The sequence below is a fragment of the Bufo gargarizans genome, chromosome 7, assembly GCF_014858855.1.
Source record: "Bufo gargarizans isolate SCDJY-AF-19 chromosome 7, ASM1485885v1, whole genome shotgun sequence".
Classification (NCBI taxonomy): Eukaryota; Metazoa; Chordata; class Amphibia; order Anura; family Bufonidae; genus Bufo; species Bufo gargarizans.
The window spans coordinates 165,201,669-165,222,462 of record NC_058086.1 but is presented as its reverse complement, the minus strand read 5'-3'; the positions used below and the strand labels follow the sequence as shown (position 1 = coordinate 165,222,462).

General features: G+C 41.8%; 1 protein-coding gene across 5 annotated transcripts in view; it reads left to right on the top strand.

The window, feature by feature from the left end:
• KBTBD12 (kelch repeat and BTB domain containing 12) overlaps positions 1–20,794 on the top strand; it is a 94,964-nt gene that overhangs the window by 32,858 nt on the left and 41,312 nt on the right. For all 5 annotated transcript variants that reach the window (XM_044301631.1, XM_044301634.1, XM_044301633.1 and 2 more), the window contains exon 5: positions 5,556–5,753. In XM_044301631.1, coding sequence (XP_044157566.1) covers positions 5,556–5,753 — 198 coding nt within the window. The remainder of the gene's footprint in view (positions 1–5,555; positions 5,754–20,794) is intronic.

The following is a 20,794-nucleotide window of genomic DNA, read 5'->3' as shown; positions in this document are numbered from 1 at the left end:
GAAAATCTGCTAAAACATGCCCTTGAAGGGGGCTGAACCGCAATACCGCTTATGACCTGTGGACAGGTGTGGAGCTGTTTGGAAAACAAAGCAGCCACGTTTTTCTAATCCAGGACATCCCTTTTGCAGTCTTCTCTTATCCCCTATCATTCTGAGACGCCACCAAGCAGGAGATTATGTCTGCAAGGAAAGTTCTACTTTTTCACAGCAGCAGAAAACATTTAAATTATTTACCAAAAATGATTCCGTTTAGTGATGGCTCCGATAATTACACACCCTGGCGCTATACTTCCTTGAACCCCGGCCTGTGTATAAATAGCTGCTAAGTCCCATTTACTCCTCCGAAGCCATTAACACTATACAGAGGCAGCGCTGCTCGTGTCATGCATCGCTGCGCCTCCGAGTCAAGTGCAGAGCGAAGAATGTTCCGCCAGGCAAGGTCCTGACAGAGCTGAATTTAACATGAGCTTCTCCTTGTGAGAAGGATAAAGACGACAGATCTGTCTGAACACTCAGCCGGGGGACTTCAAGTGAATCTCCGCTTTTTATCATCATGTGAGTTTCAGGTTCAAAATTCTGTGGTGATTAGTTTCTTAATATATCTTTATAGCGGTCGGAGCTCCCCTTTTTCTGATACAGATCTCTCTGCATAGAAAAACAATAAAAATATAACACACAGCCACCACTAGGGGGAGCTCACTGTATACTGGTTTATTAGGAAGTTCATGAGTGTGCACTCAGCTCCTTCTAGTGGTGGCTACAGGCAGCGAGCATGTTATAGTTTGTCTATATCTGAGCAGAGGATTTGTTGCTTTGTATTATAAAAATGGAATTCTGACTGTCAGAAAGATATGCTAAGAAATTAATCAGAGCTGAATTTTGGAACTCTTTAGATTAAAATGGTGCTGAAGGGTTGACAAGCCGAAAGTGGACAGACTAGGAATGCCAATGCCAAAGGTCAACCGATCCATTGGGTAGACCATTGGGCTAGGGCTGCAGCTATCAACTATTTTTGTAGTCGAGTATTCTATTGATAATTCCAACGATTAATCGAGTACTCTAAAAAACAAAAAAAATTTTTTTTTTTACAAAAAACTAAATTTTCTTTATAAAAAGTCATCAGGCTCCACCCTAGTGCCATCAGCTGCATCCCCATGCCTTCAGCTGCCCCCCAGGGCCACCAGCTTGCCCCCCAGGGCCACCAGCTTGCCCCCCAGGGCCACCAGCTGCCCCCCAGTGCCACCAGCTTGCCCCCCCCATGGCCACCAGCTGTCCCCCAGTGTCACCATCTCCCCCTCCTAGCCATGTCCCCAGCGCCAGTGAAATAGAAAACTTACCTCTTCTGTAGGGGCGCCGCTCCACAACTCCTCTATCTTTTTCTCTGTGCGCTGCACTGTCGCGCTTACGTGCACTATGATCTGACGATGTGTCAGGATACAGTGCAGCATGGTGCGGGCCGGCGGGTGACCACGGAGCAGTGAGTAATAGCAAGCACTTCACTCCCACTCTATGGTCACATGACTCAAACAAATTCTCGATGTAAATTTTTTGTGTCAAATTACTCGATTAATCGCTTCAGCCCTACATTTGGCTCCACCTTTGGATCTCTAGCTGTTAAAGGGGTTGTCCCATTAACCCCTTTACGCATAACGCCGTACATGTATGGGAATTGTATGGAGTGGGCTGCTGCGTTAAGCCCGCTCTATACGCAGCAGGTGCTGGCTACTGTATAGCATTTTTTTCCCAAAGGTTCAAATTTTTTTAAAGCAATAAAAAAAAAATATATATATTAATTTGGTATCACTGTAATTGTATTTAGCTGCAGAATGAGGACGTCCTGTCATTTTTAGCGCACAGTGAATGGCGTAATGTCAAAACCCCCCAAAAAAACTTGGAACCTTGGTGGAATTGTGTTGGTTTCAATTTTATTTTTCTCAGTTTTACAAGACACGGTAAATTAAATGGTGTTATTAAAAAATGCATCTTGTCCCGCAAAAAATAAGCCCTCATATATCTGAAGGGGAAAGTTAAAAAGTTATGGCAATTGGAACGTGGGGAGGAAAAATAAAAAATGCAAAAATGGAAATAGTTCTCAAGGGGTTAAGACAACTTACCGGTGAGGGTGCCTCCACAGGTGTAACAATTACACAGGCGCTCCGCCAAGCATGCATGTGTACAGGAGGAATCAGGAGAGATGACCAAACAAGCTATTGATGGCATATGGGCCCCTGACAATCCCCTCATAACCCCCACCCCCTTATCATGGGGCCACCGGACCCTCTGACAACTCTTCTGACTCTACAAGACGCCATGCTGCCTTCCTCCAATCTCGTCTCGCATTTTCTATTTATAATAAAACCCCATCCGCTACGAGGATCAATTCCGTTTTCCCAGAAGAAGGATTCTAAAAAAGAAACCCCCGAAAAACAAGAGCGCGGGGCTGATTTTCGCATCGTGAAGACAATTGTGTTGTAATTAAGTCTATTTGAGGACCAGAAGTTTTATAAAAAGAAAAAGGAAAGCAAAAAAATGTACTCGTCTGTTTCGGCATCCTGGATGAAGGAAATGAGGGGGTAGCGGACAAGGACGCTTTGATCCGTCCGGCCTCGCGTAAGAGGATTTCTCCATCAATAGGCCCCTTTCACAATTTTATTTATGGATTGCGGCGCAGAAAACAAAGCGGTTTTATGTAAGTTTATAGAAATTTCATGAGAATTTGCAGTTTTTTTGTTGTTTTGCCCCTCCGCTTTTACGAGACCTTTAGAAAGCTCAATGTGTTTTGTTCGGAGACGAGTAAAGTGAAGAGGCCCGGGGGTCAGGGAGTTGGCATGTGAGGCGTCTTTATACTTGGTGCCTCGGATTCTGGGACCCATACAAGTGCCTCTCAATCGTCCCTCTCATTATGCGGACAATGGCGTTATTTTTAGTACACCCAGCTGAAAAACTATTCTGGCCTGTGAAAGGACGGCCATGAGGACCGAGGTGGGGTCGAGATCTTCAAAGCGTCCAAGCAAACTCAGTGACATTACCTCAGTAACTACAGTCTGACCTAATAAACATGCACTAAATACTGTATATAGGGACAGGCTAATGAGTCTGGATTAAAGAAAAACTCCATATTGCCCCTAGCAACCAATCACAGCGCAGCTTTCATTTTGTTTTCTGCTCCTGAAAACTGTTGGCCATAGCAACCAATCAAAGTGCAGCTTTCATTTTTCAAGAGCAGAAAACGAAATGAAAGCTGTGCTGTGATTGGTTGCTATGGGCAACAATTTTACAGAGGAGGAAACAAAATGAAAGCTGAGCTGTGACTGGTGGCTACAGGCAAAAAAAAAGACTGCTTTTGTTTTAGACAGACTTCCGTCTGTTGTGCCATTGCTCCCTGTTATCAGATGTTTAAGCCTGAGGAGAAGCAGGTTGTAGTGTTCTTCAATAGGATGAGTCGTGGGTGCAATACTAGAAAGAGCCTATGGACAAAAAGTGGCGCTGTTTCTAACTTCCTGCTTTTAAAGGAGTTCTCCGGGAATACAGCCTGCCTCTGTAAATAGAAGATTTATACTTACCTGCTCCGTGCTGGCTCCGATCCCCCGGACTGTTTACATCTGGCGGTGCATGGGCATGGTCACATGCTCCACTGCAGCCAATAAAGGATGTGCCGCTTGTGGCCACGTCACAGCTGAAGCCAGGTATTGGCTGTGTTGGAGCATGTGACCATACACCGCCAGATGTTAGTCCAAGAACCGTAAGGTGGACATGTGGGAGCTAGGGCAGAGGAAGAAGCGGCGGGGAGAAGGTAAGTATGAATCTTCTATTTACAGAGACAGGCTGCGGGCATTAGATAAAAAGTCTCTTTTCCTGGAGAACCCCTTTTAAGGCCTCTTGTACACGACTGTGGTTTGGTTCCGCATCTGAGCCGCATTTTTTGCGGCTCGGGTGCGGACCCATTCACTTCAATGGGGCTGAAAAAGATGCGGACAGCACTCTGTGTACTCTCTGCGTCCGTTGCTCCGTTCCGTGGCCCTGCAATTTTTTTTAATCATGTCTGATTCTTGTCCATAAAACGGACAAGAATAGGCATTTCTATAATGGGCCGTCTATTCCATTCCGCAAATTGCGGAAGGCACACGGGCAGCATCCGTGTTTTGCAGATCTGCAATTTGTGGACCGCAAAACACGGCACATTCGCGTGCAAGAGGCCTAAGGGTAACTTGATCCAACACTAATCTGGTTGATTCGGTATACTGTATATGTCACTTCTAGTCTTGGGGTGTAAAACCAAAAGAGTTTAAAACCATTATTCTTGGTGTTTATCCTTTAATTACCAACATTTAAAGGCTACGTAAACCTTTGGGGGCAAATTTTTTATGATTGATTGCATTTTACTAATTTTGGGCTAAAAATCTTTTTTTCAATTGGTCTTTATTAGAAATATTGAGCTGTTTTGACACAAAGGGTTAATAGTTTTTCTAGCTGTGTCTGGCCATCTAATAACCCTTATCTCTAAATTACTAAAAGGTCATAAAAACTTATTTAAGGCCTGTATTACACCAACAGATTATCTGACAGATTTTCTGACCAATCATTGGTCAGATGGCCGTTTACACACAGATCTTTTGCTATACACACCAACTATTGGTCTGATTGGACAGATATTGGTCAGATATTCTGTTCGTGTAATACAGGCCTAAGACATATTCTTATCAGTAAGATAAGAACTGAGCTATAATGAGTGTTTAGGAGATCAAAGATTGGGAGCTTTCAGCTGAGCTGCCTGCTGGAACACAGTAAAAATACAGAGCCTGCTACTAGAGAATCTCAAGGCTGTACAGAGAAAAGGGCTCACAATTTTTAATAAAGGACAATTGAAAAAAAGATTTTTAGCTCAAAATGAGTACAATGCAATAACAGAAAAAAACAAAAACAAAGGTGTCCATAGCCTTTAAATAACCCAAATTCAGAGATTTAAGCTCCCCTTAGAACTCCTGTGCCAAAATAGTGACTGTTAGCATGTATGTTAAGTGAAGCAAGGAAGAGGAGGTTGTCACAGTCCCACCCCCATTATTTACCGATGTCACTAAATATTAAAAGTTTATTACCTGTAAAGAATCTTTTATAAAATAATACCACCTATATAAATATATGTAAAAATGCTATACAGGAGTTAAAGGGGGTGTCCAGAATTAAAAAAAACATGGCTACTTTTTACCACAAACAGTGCCAGCCCTATCCAGAGGTTGTGCGTGGTACTACAGCTTAGCTGCATTTACTTTAGTGGAGCTGAGCTGCAATACCAGATATGAACCACGGACGGCAGCCATGTTTTTCTTATATTGGACAACTCTTTTAAGGATTTTGGTTGAGATGAAGCTTCCTTCCATTTTACAGGATTTTTGGTCGCTAAGTCTCAGACTGTATATGGAGCTGCGTGCCTATCGCCACCAATCATATCCCAGCCTTTCATCTTTCAGAGATGTTTTTTTTATTTTATGATTGGTTGCCATGGTAAAGGAGGGGCGCCATCCTTTATATTAGCTAATACACTGGTTCTCTTGCAGGTGGCATCGGCTGCTTTGGACCCGACAAAGGACAGGCCCGAAAGTGTCTTGATGCGGTGGAGATTTATAACGTGGATGGGGATTTCTGGAGAGAAGGTCCGGCTATGCCTTACCCGCTCCTCGCCCTGAGAAGTAACGGCAGCAGTGCCGGAGCCGTGGATGGGAAGCTGTATGTTTGCGGAGGGTTTCGTGGAGGAGGTATCACAGGCACAACTTTTATCATCATGTCATAAATTTATATATATCTTCATAGCAGTCAGAGCTCTAATTTTTGGATTAGGAGCGCAAAATGCTCTTCATTCACAAAAAGCAAAATTAACTTTATTATTTCTTCAGCCACCACTAGGGGGAGCTCACTGCACTCACTCACTGTGTTATTACTGATTTCAATGTATAAATAGTATGCAGTCTGCTCCTGAGCTCCCCCTAGTGGTGGGTGAAGGTATTCAGCATGTTATCTTTGAAGGGATTTTTCCGAGATTTTGAAATTGATCACCTATCTTTAGGATAGGTCATCGATATCAGATCTAAGGGGGTCCAATCAGTTGTTTGAGGAAGCTGCGGTGTGCACTGTGGCCTCCTTACAGCTTACCAAACACAGCGCCGTCTATTGTATAGTGGCTGTGCTTGGTACTGCAACCCAGGCCCATTGACTTAAATGGGACTGAGCTGCATCTAGGCCATGTGACCGATGGACGTAACATCACTGGCCTAGGAAGAGGCTGAGGTGCCCACCGGAGTGCCATGGACTCTTTAAACAGCTGATCTGCTGGGGTGCCGAGAATCAGAACCTCCCTAATCAGATATTCTAGAACTATCCTGAGGATAGGTCATCAATAAAAAAAAATGAACAACCACTTTAAGGGTCCATTCACACATCCGCAATTTCGGAAGTGTGAAATTGCGGAATTGCGGACCCATTCATTCCTATAAGGGGCAGCACGATGTGCTGCCCGGACACGAAATTGCGGACCCGCACTTCCGGGTCCGCAATTCCGTTCCCCAAAAAGATAGAACATGTCCTATTCTTCTCCGCAATTGCGGACAAGAATAGGCATATTCTATAGTGCCGGCAATGTGCGGTCCGCAAAATGCGGAACGCACATTGCTGCTGTCCATGTTTTGCGGCTCCGTGGATCCGCAAAACACGTTGCGGACGTGTGAATGGAGCCTAAATCTATATCTAAGCTGGGGCTTTGGAGCTCTGTATCAGAAAAATGGAGCTTTATTCACTATAAAGAAATGAATCAGCACCGAATTATGAACTTTTTTTAAGATTAATATATCAAAATGGTAAAGTGAACAATCCCTTGAAGGATATTGGGCGGAGACATGCAAATTGTGTTTTTTTTTTGTTTGTTTTTTACATAGTCTAGATCAGGCATACTCAACCTGCGGCCCTCCAGCTGTTAGAAAACTACAACTCCCACAATGCCCTCCTGTAGGTTGATAGCTGTAGGTTGTTCAGACATACTGGGAGTTGTAGTTTTGCAACAGCTGGAGGGCCACAGGTTGAACATGCCTGATCTAGATAAAGTTTTTTTAAAGGGGAACTCCACATACAAATCACAGAGAAATAAAACCGTGCTGCTCCTGAGTATAAAATAAGATACGCAATTCGTTTTTTCTTTTATTTCCTTATACCAAGTAACATGACAATGGCGGTCACAACTCTATTGTAGTCCCAGCATAGTGCTCATGCTAAATGTCCATTGCTTCATAAGAACTTTGTAGGATATTTTTAGGGACAGAAATATAACCAGAGCTCTGTACAGTCAGCAGGAATCTAAAGTCAGAACCCCCCAAATAACAGCCCTGTTCATTGCAATGTCAGAAGCAATAATTTAAGGTGGACTTCCCCTTTAAGTACAGAGCAATTGGTGCAAGCCGTGGAGCCTCCATGGAGTAGATCTTGGGGATTTCTTTGAAAAGCCAGAAACTTGCCTTGAGATGGAGACAACGGGAAAGCTATCTTCCGAAAACGCCCTGGAATATTAATCTCAGAGCCTTTCTTCTGCGAAACCAAAGACCCTGTTGTGAGCGGCAGGTCCATTGTTCCATTGTGAATGGCTGAACTTTTGTTGCGGGGTCATCCACTTTCACAATCCTGTGGTAATTTTGATATTTCGTATGCAATTTATGTAGCGTTGACGTGTTCCGTGGGGTCGTCCGGAGACAATCACCAGATCATTGCAGCTACATGAGCATTATCCCATTAAGACTTTTGCAACATTTTAAAAAAATTGCTTCAATGTATAAAATAAAAAATGGAGCTACGTTTTACATAGTCTTCCCGTTTTGAGTAAACAGCTCCTAAGTAGTATTTGCAGGGCGTGAACACTTTTGCAACCTTTTGTTATTGCACCAATGCAATTCTTTTTTTCCATTCTGTGTATACAGCTGCTGTGCAGACCTGTGTGTTTCCATGGTAACAGACTACTATCCACCCATAGTAGTCTGACCTTGCTGCCGTGTGCTCTTCATGGTAACCTATAGACAGTAAAAGAAGGGCAGATGGAATAGAGTATGACGGCAGGAGTAAAAGATGAGGGGGCAGAATGAACAGAGTATGACGGTGGGATCAGACTACATAGGGTTTGTTTGTAGTCTGTACCCATGAAACATTTACGTCTGCGTAGGAGCTGTATACACAAAACAGTAGGAGCTTTATAATCAAAGTTGAACATTTTGGAAACATAGCAGAACTATTTACTAAGTTGGTATTAACCCCTTTCCAATGGCAGAAGTCTGGACTTTAAAAATGGTGCCTGCTCAGAAGCTAAGCGGGAGTCACACCCTCCGGGAGCCTGCTGTTTTACACAGTAGACACCCAGAGGAAGAGTCCATGATCAGAGATTACAGACTTTTAAATACTCAGATGCCGTGGTCAAGTGTGACCATGACATTGGCGCAGTCAAATATTGGGAGTGCTGCACTCCCGGAGTCCGAACAGCTCCCACCTGGCGAGATTGCGAGAATTGTTTTGTTGCTATGGCAGCATCAGGCCTTCTAAAAGCTCTGAGCCCTGCCACAAGAAAGTTTCTATCAGGCCCTGCCTGTGGCAGGACTTGATAGGAAGGTAGTGATTTTCCGATAGACTGCAATGGTAAATCATTGCAGTCTATGAGAAAAGAAACCAGACAATGACATGTTAGGCTAAATGCACACGATCAGGATTGCGTGTGGATTTTTCACGCAGATTTGTGTGCGGAATATCCGCACCGTAGGTCATGTACATTGTATTCTATGAGAATTTAAAACTCTCAATGCACACAATGCAGATTTTTTCAGTGCGGATTTTGACCTGCGGTGTGGATTTTAAAATCCACAGCATGTCAATTTATTTTATTTTTCCTGACTGGATATTCTCCATTCACTTAGTAAAATCCACACCAATTGATGGTACTTGACCGCACGAATTTGCCTGCAAACACCTGCGGATTTCAGTGCGGATTCTCCGCACATGAATCCTGAATGTGTGCATGCACCCTAAAAGTCCTCAATGGGGACTACAAATATATGTGAAAGAAAAACGTAAAAAAAAAAAAAAAAATTTAACTATCAAAATATATAAAAATGCAAATCACCTCCTTTTACAAATATAAATAAACAATAAAAATAACAAAAATCATTAGTACTGCCGCATCCCAAAATGCCCAAACTATTAAAATATACTGGTCCTTCGAGTTACAATATTGTTTGGTTTCAGGAGGACCATTGTATGTTGAAACCATTGCAGCTTGAGTCCAAAAGTCTATGGAAAACTGGTAATTGGTTCCAAAGCCCCAAAATGGTATCCTAAAATATGAAAAAAAAAAAGGATGATTTAGGAAAAATAAGCAGATAACTAAGAATTTCCTTACCTATAAGACTCAGGAATAGAAGTTGGAAGCTGTAAATCACTTTCTATGATGACGAAAGGAGCTTCTTCAGGGTCCCTTACAGTACATAGTGCACCCGGAGCTGGTCACACCTGACATCCAAAGGAGCAGCTCCTCCTGGCACAGACAGAGGGCAGTATAGGACATGCAGTGCCACACTGTACTGGAAGAGCAGCTACTAGACACCAATACAGGTGTTCTACCAGAGAAAGGGCCACGTTGATTGGCTGGATCTGAGTCTAGTTTCAACTTTCAATGGTCCATGAGAGACCATTGTGAGTTGAAAATATTGTATCCTGTGGCCATTGTATCTTGATGGATCACTGTATAAAAGTATTTTAACCATACGATGATCGGCGTAACAGAATATAAAGAAGAGCGATGGAGAGGGGCGCAGCCGTAGCGGAATGGCGTATTGACTTAGGGGGAAGTTGTAGGCAGGTAAAGGGTTAAATAATTTAAAGAAAGGGATATAGGTAGTGTTTGGTGGAGCAGAGGGTGGGGCAGTGGAGGTTGGCGGGCAGTATTTAAAGGAGTTAGGGGCGGAGTCAGTTAATTGAGCGGGAGAGAGGTTGTAAGTTCCCGCCCACCTGCCCTTAATTTGTATTGTTTATTCTGGGGAGGCTTGTCGTAGCGGGAGGCAGGTAGAAGGGGGATTCTGGGGGGCAAAACTATATGGAAGAGTTGTATGACTCCTTGCGGTCGTGCATCTTAAGAGGTTTGGTGCACTGAAGGATGGGGGCTCCTGTTTGGGCTAGAAGGCCTGCAGGGGCATGATGTTTATGTTTGGTGCCCTTGGGTCGGTGAGGGCGGCCAAGGGTAAGGTTAAACTTCAACTGGAGGATTAATGTGATGGGCTTGCCTTCCAGGATCCCTCATTATCAGGGGGTTATAAAGTTGGAACATGGTTCAGATACATGTAAGTTTTATGCAAATAAAATGTTATGATGGTTAATCTGTTAATAAATGGGCCGCTACGGCCTTTTACACCAAGATAAGGTCTCCGTGTGTTGTTAATGGGAAAAGGGATGAGGTGGTAAATGGCCGTACTAATCTTCCATCCTATTAAGTCTGAAAAGGGATGATTTGCTGTTTTTGGTTGATTCACCTCCCCAAAAAAGTAATAAAAAAAAAGTGATGAAACCATCACACACACTGCAAAATGGTATCAACAAAAACTACAGGTCGTCCTGCAAAAAGGTTTTTAAAATAGACGTAAATGCTAAAATGTTTTAAAAGGGTCAGAATGGTGATGCTAAGAAAGCATTATTTCAAAGTTTTTATTTTTCACAAGTATTAAAACTATAAACATGCGGCTTTGCTGTAACCGTACTCACCCGGAGAATGAAGGTAACAGACCAGTTATACCGCTTAGGAAATGCTGTAAAAATTAAACCTATAATAAATATGGTGGAATCGCGTTTTCTTTTTCAAATTCCACACCATTTAGAAGTTTATTTTCCAGCTTCCCACTGCATTCTGGGCAAATGGCGCCAATAAAAAAAAAAACAAGCCCTCAATCGCTGCGTCCGGAAGAGGTTAATCCTGTCCCTTTAAGTAAATCGTAACCTCTTGTATTACGGTATTAAAAATGGATGATGACTACTACACTCACTCTCAGTTTATATTCAATTATTAATCACCGTAATGGACAATCATCCTGTTGTTCCTTTTGCTTTAGTTTTACTTGACCTTCAATAATCCTTCCCCGAAATTCTGTCATGTGGCTTCACCTCTTCGAAAGGGATTAAGTCGGCGCTGCTGATCCTGCGCACGCTGATAAAATTAGAGTCTAATCCCTTCGCTATGATCATGTCTGGAGGATTGTCCGGAGAGAAAGACATCAGGGTATTCGACAGAAAATTATATATATAATTGTGCAAGTGTTATATGAGCCCAGCTCTGCAGGTGGTTCGACTGTGTTAAAGGGTAACTCCACCCACAATATGTAATGACCCAATGACTTTACCATTGGTTGACCTGTGCGGTCATTTTATATTTCGGCCAGGCTGGCATTCGTGAAATACACCTGCTCAAATACTAACTAGAAGATTCGGAGGTATTCGTAGCGCCGGCCATCCTATCATTATCACTATATAGACCACTTCCTTCTTCAAGAAGGGAACAGCCTGATCCCAATACATCTATCACATTAAATAAAATCTAAATTAGGCCTCCTGCACACGACCGTTTTTTTTTCCGTTTACGGGCCGTTTTTTTTGCGTTCCGTATACGGTCCGTATACAGAACCATTCCTTTTAATGGTTCCGCAAAAAAAAGGAATGTACTCCATATGCATTCCGTTTCCGTATTTCCGTTTTTCCATTTCGTTGAAAGATAGAACATGTCCTATTATTGCCCGCAAATCACATTCTGTGGCTCTACTCAAGTCAATGGGTCGGCAAAAAAAAAACGGAACACATACGGAATGTCTTCCAGTATCTGTTCCATTTTTGCGGAACCATCTATTAAAAATGTGATGCCCAGCCCAATTACTGTATACTGTATATGCGATATGGAAAAATGAAACAGAAAAACGAAACGGAAACACAACAGAAACAAAAAAACGGAACAACGGATCCGTGAAAAACAGACTGCAAAACACTAAAAAAGCCATACGGTCGTGTGCAGGAGGCCTTAGGGCACGTGCACACGACCGTATGGCTTTTTCAGTGTTCTGCGGTCCGTTTTTTTACGGATCCGTTGTTCCATTTTTTGTTTCCGTTTCCTTTCCGTTTTTCCGTATGGCATATACAGTATACAGTAATTACATAGAAAAAATTGGGCTGGGCATAACATTTTCAATAGATGGTTCCGCAAAAACGGAACAGATACGGAAGACATACGGATGCATTTCCGTATGTGTTCTGTTTTTTTTGCGGACCTGTTGACTTGAATGGAGCCAAGCACCGTGATTTGCGGACAAGAATAGGACATGTTCTATCTTTTCACGGTACGGAAATACTGAAACGGAATGCACACGGAGACACTCCAGTTTTTTTTGCTGAACCATTGAAATCAATGGTTCAGTATATGTACTGCATACTGAACTAAAAAAACGGCCAGTATACTGAACGCAAAATACTGTCGTGTGCAGGACTCCACTCCATCGGAAAGCAGGCCGCCAGCTGAGGGCCGCTTATCTCCCCACTTTTTTAACCAATGTCATATTTAAGAGATATGTATACTTTTGCAAAAAAAAAAAATATATATATATATTATTACTTCAGGGCATTTAAAAGATTAAAAATCTCCTGCCGTTTTGTGTATACAGCTCCTCCACAGACCTACATGCTCTATGGTTACAAACCCTTTGTAGTCTGATCCTGCAGGCATGTGTATCTTCTACTGAAGGGATCAGCAACCTCCGGCTCTCCAGGTGTTCTGAAACTACAACTCCCAGAATGCTCTATTCACTTCTATGGGAGTTAGAAGAACAGCCAAGCATGTTTGCATGCTGGGAGATGTAGTGTAGATGTGTGAAGGACAGTCTCTAAGCAGAGCAGCCAATGACTTGCAGGCTCAGACTACACACATTTGTTTGTAGTCTGTTGCCATGGATACACACACTTGTGTAAGAGCATAGAGATTTCTTAGACTGGAGCAAAAAATGTGGTTGCAAAAGTGTTCACACCGTTTAAATAGAACAAAAATGACAGTCATTGTGAGTGGTGTGGGCCGAAATCTCAACAGGCTCTAAAATGATTTCAAACCTGGAAGGGGGGATCCAATCTGTGGCTCATTTTATCCTATTTCTTCTACAAGGAAAGGGGTCCGGCAAGCAAACAGTCTTACTTGTTGGTTGTGGTGGTATGCACCAGGGGGGCCCCTCTTTTCTGTGTATGGGCCAAGTACCAATTATAACATGAGAAAGGGTCTGTGTAGGACTACCGGGAGTTAATCTCCTTCTCAACATATCAAAGAAGCCATTATGTGAATTAGACAAAGGAACGTTACTGAGATCTCAGTCGTTACCAGACGTAATGTATGAGGGCGGATTCAATTTAATAGGAATCTACCATGAGAAATTACAACATTGACTACTCTAGCTCCCGTGGTAATTTTGGTTTTTGCTCCTCCTCCTGTGCGCAATTTTTATAGTTAACTCTGTTAAAGTTAGATTTCCTTGAGTTTGTAACAAGGATACACTTATCCAAATCCAATTATCATATATTTTTTTTACTACTTTTATCAATATAAATCTACATATAGAAGATATTGTTTTGTACTCCAGTCACCTCCAATGCAGCATTCAAAACGCTGAAGTACAATGTAACATCTGGCTGTAGGGGTAACAGCATAAAATAGGGGTGTGAATATATTTGAACTGTTATTAGGGTCCCTTTACACGGGACAACGATCTAACAGATTGTCGGGAAGGAAGCGTTCATCCTGACAATCTGCTGGTCGCTAGTGAAGGAGACCGGTCCATTTACATGCAGCAATCTCCTCCAGTGTATGGGAAGGAGCTGTTTTCCTTTAAGCCTGTAAGGTAGGTTTAATTAATGACTGCCAGGAGTACTGACTTCTATAATGCTGACAGTCAGCAAGACATCTGTCTAATGAATCTTCTCCAATGTAAATAAACTCTGCGGATACAGATTTTCTTCCTAATTGAGATGTTCCAAACCTCTTAATAATTTATATGTCCCTGTCTGCACTCACTCAACTTCCTCCAGATTCATCTAGAATATAATCAAGCATATAACTACAACAATACTGCTCCTATATACAAGAATATACTACTATAATACTGCTCCTATATACAAGAATATAACTACAACAATACTGCTCCTATATACAAGAATATAACTACAACAATACTGCTCCTATATACAAGAATATGACTACTATAATACTTCTACTATGTACAGGAATATAACTACTATAATACTGCCTCCTATGTACAAGAATATAACTACTATAATACTGCTCCTATGTACAAGAATATAACTACTATAATACTGCTCCTATGTACAAGAATATAACTACTATAATACTGCTCCTATGTACAAGAATATAACTACTATAATACTGCCTCCTATGTACAAGAATATAACTACTATAATACTGCTCTTATGTACAAGAATATAACTACTATAATACTGCTCCTATGTACAATAATATAACTACTATAATACTACCTCCTAGGTACAAGAATATAACTACTATAATACTGCTCCTATGTACAAGAATATAACTACTATAATACTGCTCCTATATACAAGAATATAACTACTATAATACTGCTCCTATGTACAAGAATATAACTACTATAAAACTGCTCCTATGTACAAGAATATAATTACTATAATACTGCTCCTATGTACAAGAATATAACTACTATAATACTGCTCCTATGTACAAGAATATAACTACTATAATACTACCTCCTATGTACAAGAATATAACTACTATAATACTGCTCCTATGTACAAGAATATAACTACTATAATACTGCCTCCTATGTACAAGACTATAACTACTATAATACTGCCCCCTATGTACAAGAATATAACTACTATAATACTGCTCCTATGTACAAGAATATAACTACTATAATACTGCTCCTATGTACAAGAATATAATTACTATAATACTGCTCCTATGTACAAGAATATAACTACAATAATACTGCTCCTATATACAAGAATATAACTACTATACGACTGCTCCTATGTACAAGAATATAACTACTATAAGACTGCCTCCTATGTACAAGAATATAACTACTATAATACTGCTCCTGTGTACAAGAATATAACTACTATGGTACTACTCTAGTGCTCAAACCAATCTTTCACCCCGTCAAAAGCTAATCTACCTACGACCCTACTTACTGCTGCCAGACCACTTATTCCGGATAGGATAGGCCCCCATCACAAGTGGAATGGCTAGATAAAGCGGATCAGCTATACCGCTTAGAAGAATTAGCGACATGGGAGGTGGGAAACCGCCAGAAATTATTGAAGTTATGGCAACCATGGAGGCTTTTTCGTGGCTTTGCTTGATCCTCTGAACTTCTAGTCAAAAGTACAGTAATCCTACCCCCCCCCTCCCTCTCTCCTTTTATGTTACCCATCTACTGATCCACCAGTTGTCTTTTTGTTACCCTTGTCTTCGTCTATATGTGATCCCCTGGGTCATCCTTTTGCTATGTTAGGCACTCACCCAATCTTAGGTTCCTATAACCTTGAGTACTATATTACTGTATTTCAATTGTAGTTTCCAGCTAAAGTGTATGTGAACCTACACATTGTATGAAAATATGACTACTCAAGTATTACTTATTACTGTTAAGAGATTTATGTACCTTATGTAATACTTTGCTACTGCTTGAATAAAAAGAAAATTGGCAAAGAATATAACTACTATAATACTGCTCCTATGTACAAGAATATAACTACTATAATACTACCTCCTATGTACAAGAATATAATTGCTATAATACTGCACCTAAGTACAATAAAATAACTACTATAATACTGCTTCTATATACAAGAATATAACTAATATAATACTGCCTCCTATGTACAAGAATATAACTACTATAATACTGCTCCTAAGTACAATAAAATAACTACTATAATACTGCCCCTATTTACAAGAATATAACTACTATAATACTGCCTCCTATGTACAGGAATATAACTACTATAATACTGCTCCTATGTACAAGAATATAACTACTATAATACTGCCCCTATGTACAAGAATATAACTACTATCATACTGCTCCTATATATAAGAATATAACTACTATAATACTACTCCTATGTACAAGAATATAACTTCTATAATACTGCTCCTATGTACAAGAATATAACTGCTATAATACTGCTCCTATGTACAAGAATATACATACTATAATACTGCTCCTATGTACAAGAATATAACTACTGTAATACTGCCCCTATGTACAAGAATATAACTACTATCATACTGCTCCTATATATAAGAATATAACTACTATAATACTACTCCTATGTACAAGAATATAACTTCTATAATACTGCTCCTATGTACAAGAATATAACTGCTATAATACTGCTCCTATGTACAAGAATATACATACTATAATACTGCTCCTATGTACAAGAATATAACTACTATAATACTGCTCCTATGTACAAGAATATAACTACTATAATACTGCTCCTATGTACAAGAATATAACTACTATAATACTGCTTCTATGTACAAGAATATAAGTACTATAATACTGCCCCTATTTACAAGAATATAACTACTATAATACTGCTCCTAAGTACAATAAAATAACTACTATAATACTGCCCCTATTTACAAAAATATAACTACTATAAGACTGCCTCTTATGTACAAGAATATAACTGCTATAATACTGCTCCTATGTACAAGAATATAACTACTATAATACTGCTCCTATGTACAAGAATATAACTACTATTTTTTTTTAAATCAGATATTTTTATTTGATTTTCACAAGTATATTCGAGAACAAAAGCAACCCAAACTACTCTCCCCCCCCCCTCCCTACCCCACCCCTTCCCCACCCCACCCACCCTTCCCAGAGTCTCGCGACCAAACGAGTCCAGAGTCCATGGATCGTGCAAGAAATCCGGCAGCAGATCCTTTTACACATGCCATGCATATTTCGTATTCCATAATCTAGGCCATACATCACACACCCATCTCATACTCATATATATCACATCACCAGTTATCATCCAAGCTCTTCAGTCACATATAATCCCTGCACATAGTAACTAGAAATACCCAGACCATATTTTACATCATATCCGACCTACGGGCTAAATACTCCACTGTAATGCTGCATCCAGGAAAACCACACCATCTCAAACTTTTTCATGGACCCTCTCTTTTGATAGACGTACTTCTCCATCCGCACTAGATTGTGCACCCTAGCCTCTAGTTCCTTCACCGTCGGTGGCAATATATCTATCCAGTGGAAAGCTATGCTTTTTCTAGCCTGATATAGTATCCGTCCAATAGCCAGCTTCTTTTTTGCCATGCCCGGCAATATCTCAAAAAATCCCAACACACATATCAAAGGTGTAACGTCAAGACGTACGTCAAACACAGTGTTTATTATTTCAATGACCCCCGTCCAATACCGCCTCAGTCTCGGACAGTTCCACATGAGATGGATCAAGTCCGCATTGGATGTGTCGCACCTTGGGCAGCGGTCATTGTCTCTATACCTCATTTTTTTCAAGACTACCGGCGTCCTGTAAACCCTGTGTAGTAAGTACAATTGGGAAACTCTCTGCGCTTCACTGACAGCCAGCGACGGGCAGTCTTCCAACACTTTTTCCCACTGTTCCTCAGTGAGGTCTGATATGTCAGACTTCCACTTGCCAAATAGTTGTAAAGGTGTATTTTTAACCTGTATATCAATAAATACACTGTAGTGAAGGGAAATAACACCATTGGTGGTACCACTCGTCGCTGCGAGGTCTATAATACTGTGTTTTGAAGCAGGGGACACTTTTCCAGCCTTGTCTTGCGTTTTTATGGCGTGTCGGAGCTGTAGGTACAAATAAAAGAATTTCTTAGGGATATTAAATTCCTGTTGTAACTGTGCGAATTCTTTCAATACACCCTCAGAGTACAACTGGGACATTCTATTCAGGTTATACGAATTACACACCCTTAATTCCGCAAGCTTATCCAGCTCTTTGTACATATGGTTAGGCCAAATTGGAGTATACGCCGTATATCCAGTGACCTTTGTGACCTCCCTGGCCTTCCACCACACCTTGTGGATGGTGTTCAGTACTCCAAATCGTTCCCCTTTAATACGAAAGGTACCGTCCTCCAGTGCAGACATCAAGCACGTCCGTCCTACAAGAAATCTCACTACTTTTCCTACTGTGTTCACTTTCTCTATATCTCCCCACCCTCTGATATGCTGTAGCTGACTCGATAGGTAATATAGCCACGGGTCCGGTACGGCCAGACCTCCACTCGTTTTTGGTCGCCGTAGAGTGCCAAGTTTAATACGGGGGACCCCTTTCTTCCAAATTAAGTCCCTAAACAGGGCGTTTACTTTATAGAAAAAACGGATCGGTACCCAACAAGGAGCATTATGTAGGAGATACAGCAACTGGGGCATCAAAATCATCTTTATAAGGTTGGTCCTACCTACAATGGAAAGTGGCAGCTTGGTCCACGTGTTCACTTTATCTTTGAATCTGTTTAGTAGTGGCGACAGGTTTAGGTTTTCATAATCCCTAGTGTCAGGGGATATTTGGACACCTAAATACTTAAAGGAAGCTACTATCGTCAAGCCCATGGCGTCCCCCGGGTTTGGGACATCCCCTTTAGCTAGTGACATTACCACAGACTTCGTCCAGTTAATACGGAGACCAGACAATGCCCCATAATCATTTATAACCTTCATGGCTTCCTTAAGGGAGTTTCTCCAATCTTCCAAGAACAGTAACAGATCGTCCGCATAGAGAGCTACTTTTTCAGTCAGTTCCCCATACTGAAAACCCTTCACCGAGCTTGTCTGCCTTAACGCCTCCGCCAAGGGCTCCACTGCCACCGCAAACAATAGCGGGGACAGGGGACACCCCTGTCTCGTCCCTCTATGTAATTCAAAGGGATCCGATAATGCCCCATTAATCCGCAGCACAGCTTTAGGGGCCGTATACAAAAGCTGCACCCATTCAATGTACTGGCGCCCAAAGCCCATCCTCTCCAGTACTAACCATAAGTATCGCCATTCCACACTGTCGAATGCTTTGGCCGCATCAAGAGATGCGACCGCCGCACACGAGGTGTGGACCTGACTCGCCTGGATATTCATGAAAAGTCTTCTGACATTAACAGCAGTGGAGGCATTTGGCATAAAGCCCGCTTGGTCCGTATGGATAAGCGCCGTAATGACCTGATTCAATCTATTCGCCATTACTTTCGCCAACAGTTTCACGTCAGTCTGCAGGAGCGAGATAGGTCTGTAGGAATCAGCTTCTTTGTCATCTTTACCTGGTTTCGGGATAAGCACAATGACAGCCTCACTCATTGAGGCAGGTAGGCGTCCCATTTTCTTCGCCTCATTACAGACCTCCAGCAACTGCGGCAAAAGTATGGCCGAAAACCTCTTATACAGTTCAGGTGGCAACCCATCTCTCCCTGGCGCCTTATTATTAGACATTGATCCCAGGGCCCCCTCCAGTTCCTTAACGGTTATTGGAGCGTCTAACATGTCCCTATGTTCTCCCGACAGGGTACGCAGTGGCAACTGTTGTAGAAACTCACGAATTTCTGCATCCGAGGCAGTTAATTTAGACACATACAATGAGGAATAGAAGGATTGCATAATATGAACTATCATGTCAGGATCGTCCCTTATTATTCCCTCTGAGTCCCTAAGTGCCGCTATATATGACGTCTGCTGTTGGGCCTTAGAGATTAGAGCCAGCAGTCTTCCCGCCTTTTCGCCCTCCTCGTAGTAGGACTGTTTTTGAAAGAATCTCTTATTCTTCGCGTTTTGTAGTAATTTCTCAGTCAACTTTTCCTGAGCCTCTTTCCACTGCGTCTCAGTGTCTGCTGTTGGAGCAGCAACATGTGCTGCCTCCAAGAGTTCCACTGCGTTGGTCAGTTTTTGCACTGTTAGTTTAGTTTCGGTTTTTTTTGGCATTGATATCCGCTATTAGCAGCCCTCTGAGATAAGCCTTCATGGCGTCCCATACCACTAATTTTGATGCCGATGGAAGATTAATGTCAAAATATTCCTTCAGTTTATCCCCTATTCCCCCCGTATCTGGTAACACAGATAGCCAGTGCGGATTCAATTTCCAAATCATATTTTTCCGTAGCCTGCCAGGCCGAAAATCAGCGACCGCCAGGACCGGAGAGTGATCCGATAAGTTACGAGTTAGGTACCTGACATCTCTAATATAATGCCCCATGCTAGCATTTCCCAGTATGAGGTCTATTCTCGACAGGGAGTCATAGGTAGAGGAGACACATGAATATTGTTTTACCAATGGATTTTTCAATCGCCAGAAATCCAACAAGAGGGATTCCTGTAGAAGTCGTCCAAACGGCGAGAGGCCACACCCAGAAGGGTGTGATCCCCCTCCCATCTTATCCAGCGCAGGATTGACAATATTGTTAAAGTCTCCCATAACTATGACCGGGACGTCCGGCAATTCCGCCAGATAGCCCAAAATAGCCTTAAGCACTTGCGGAGAGTAAGGCGGAGGAATGTAAACCCCCACTACCACACACGAGACATTATATAACGTGCAGTGTAAGCATATATACCTACCCTCCTTGTCTATCTTAACTGAGATACACTTAAATGCTATGGATTTGTGTACCAGAATACTCACTCCCCTCGCA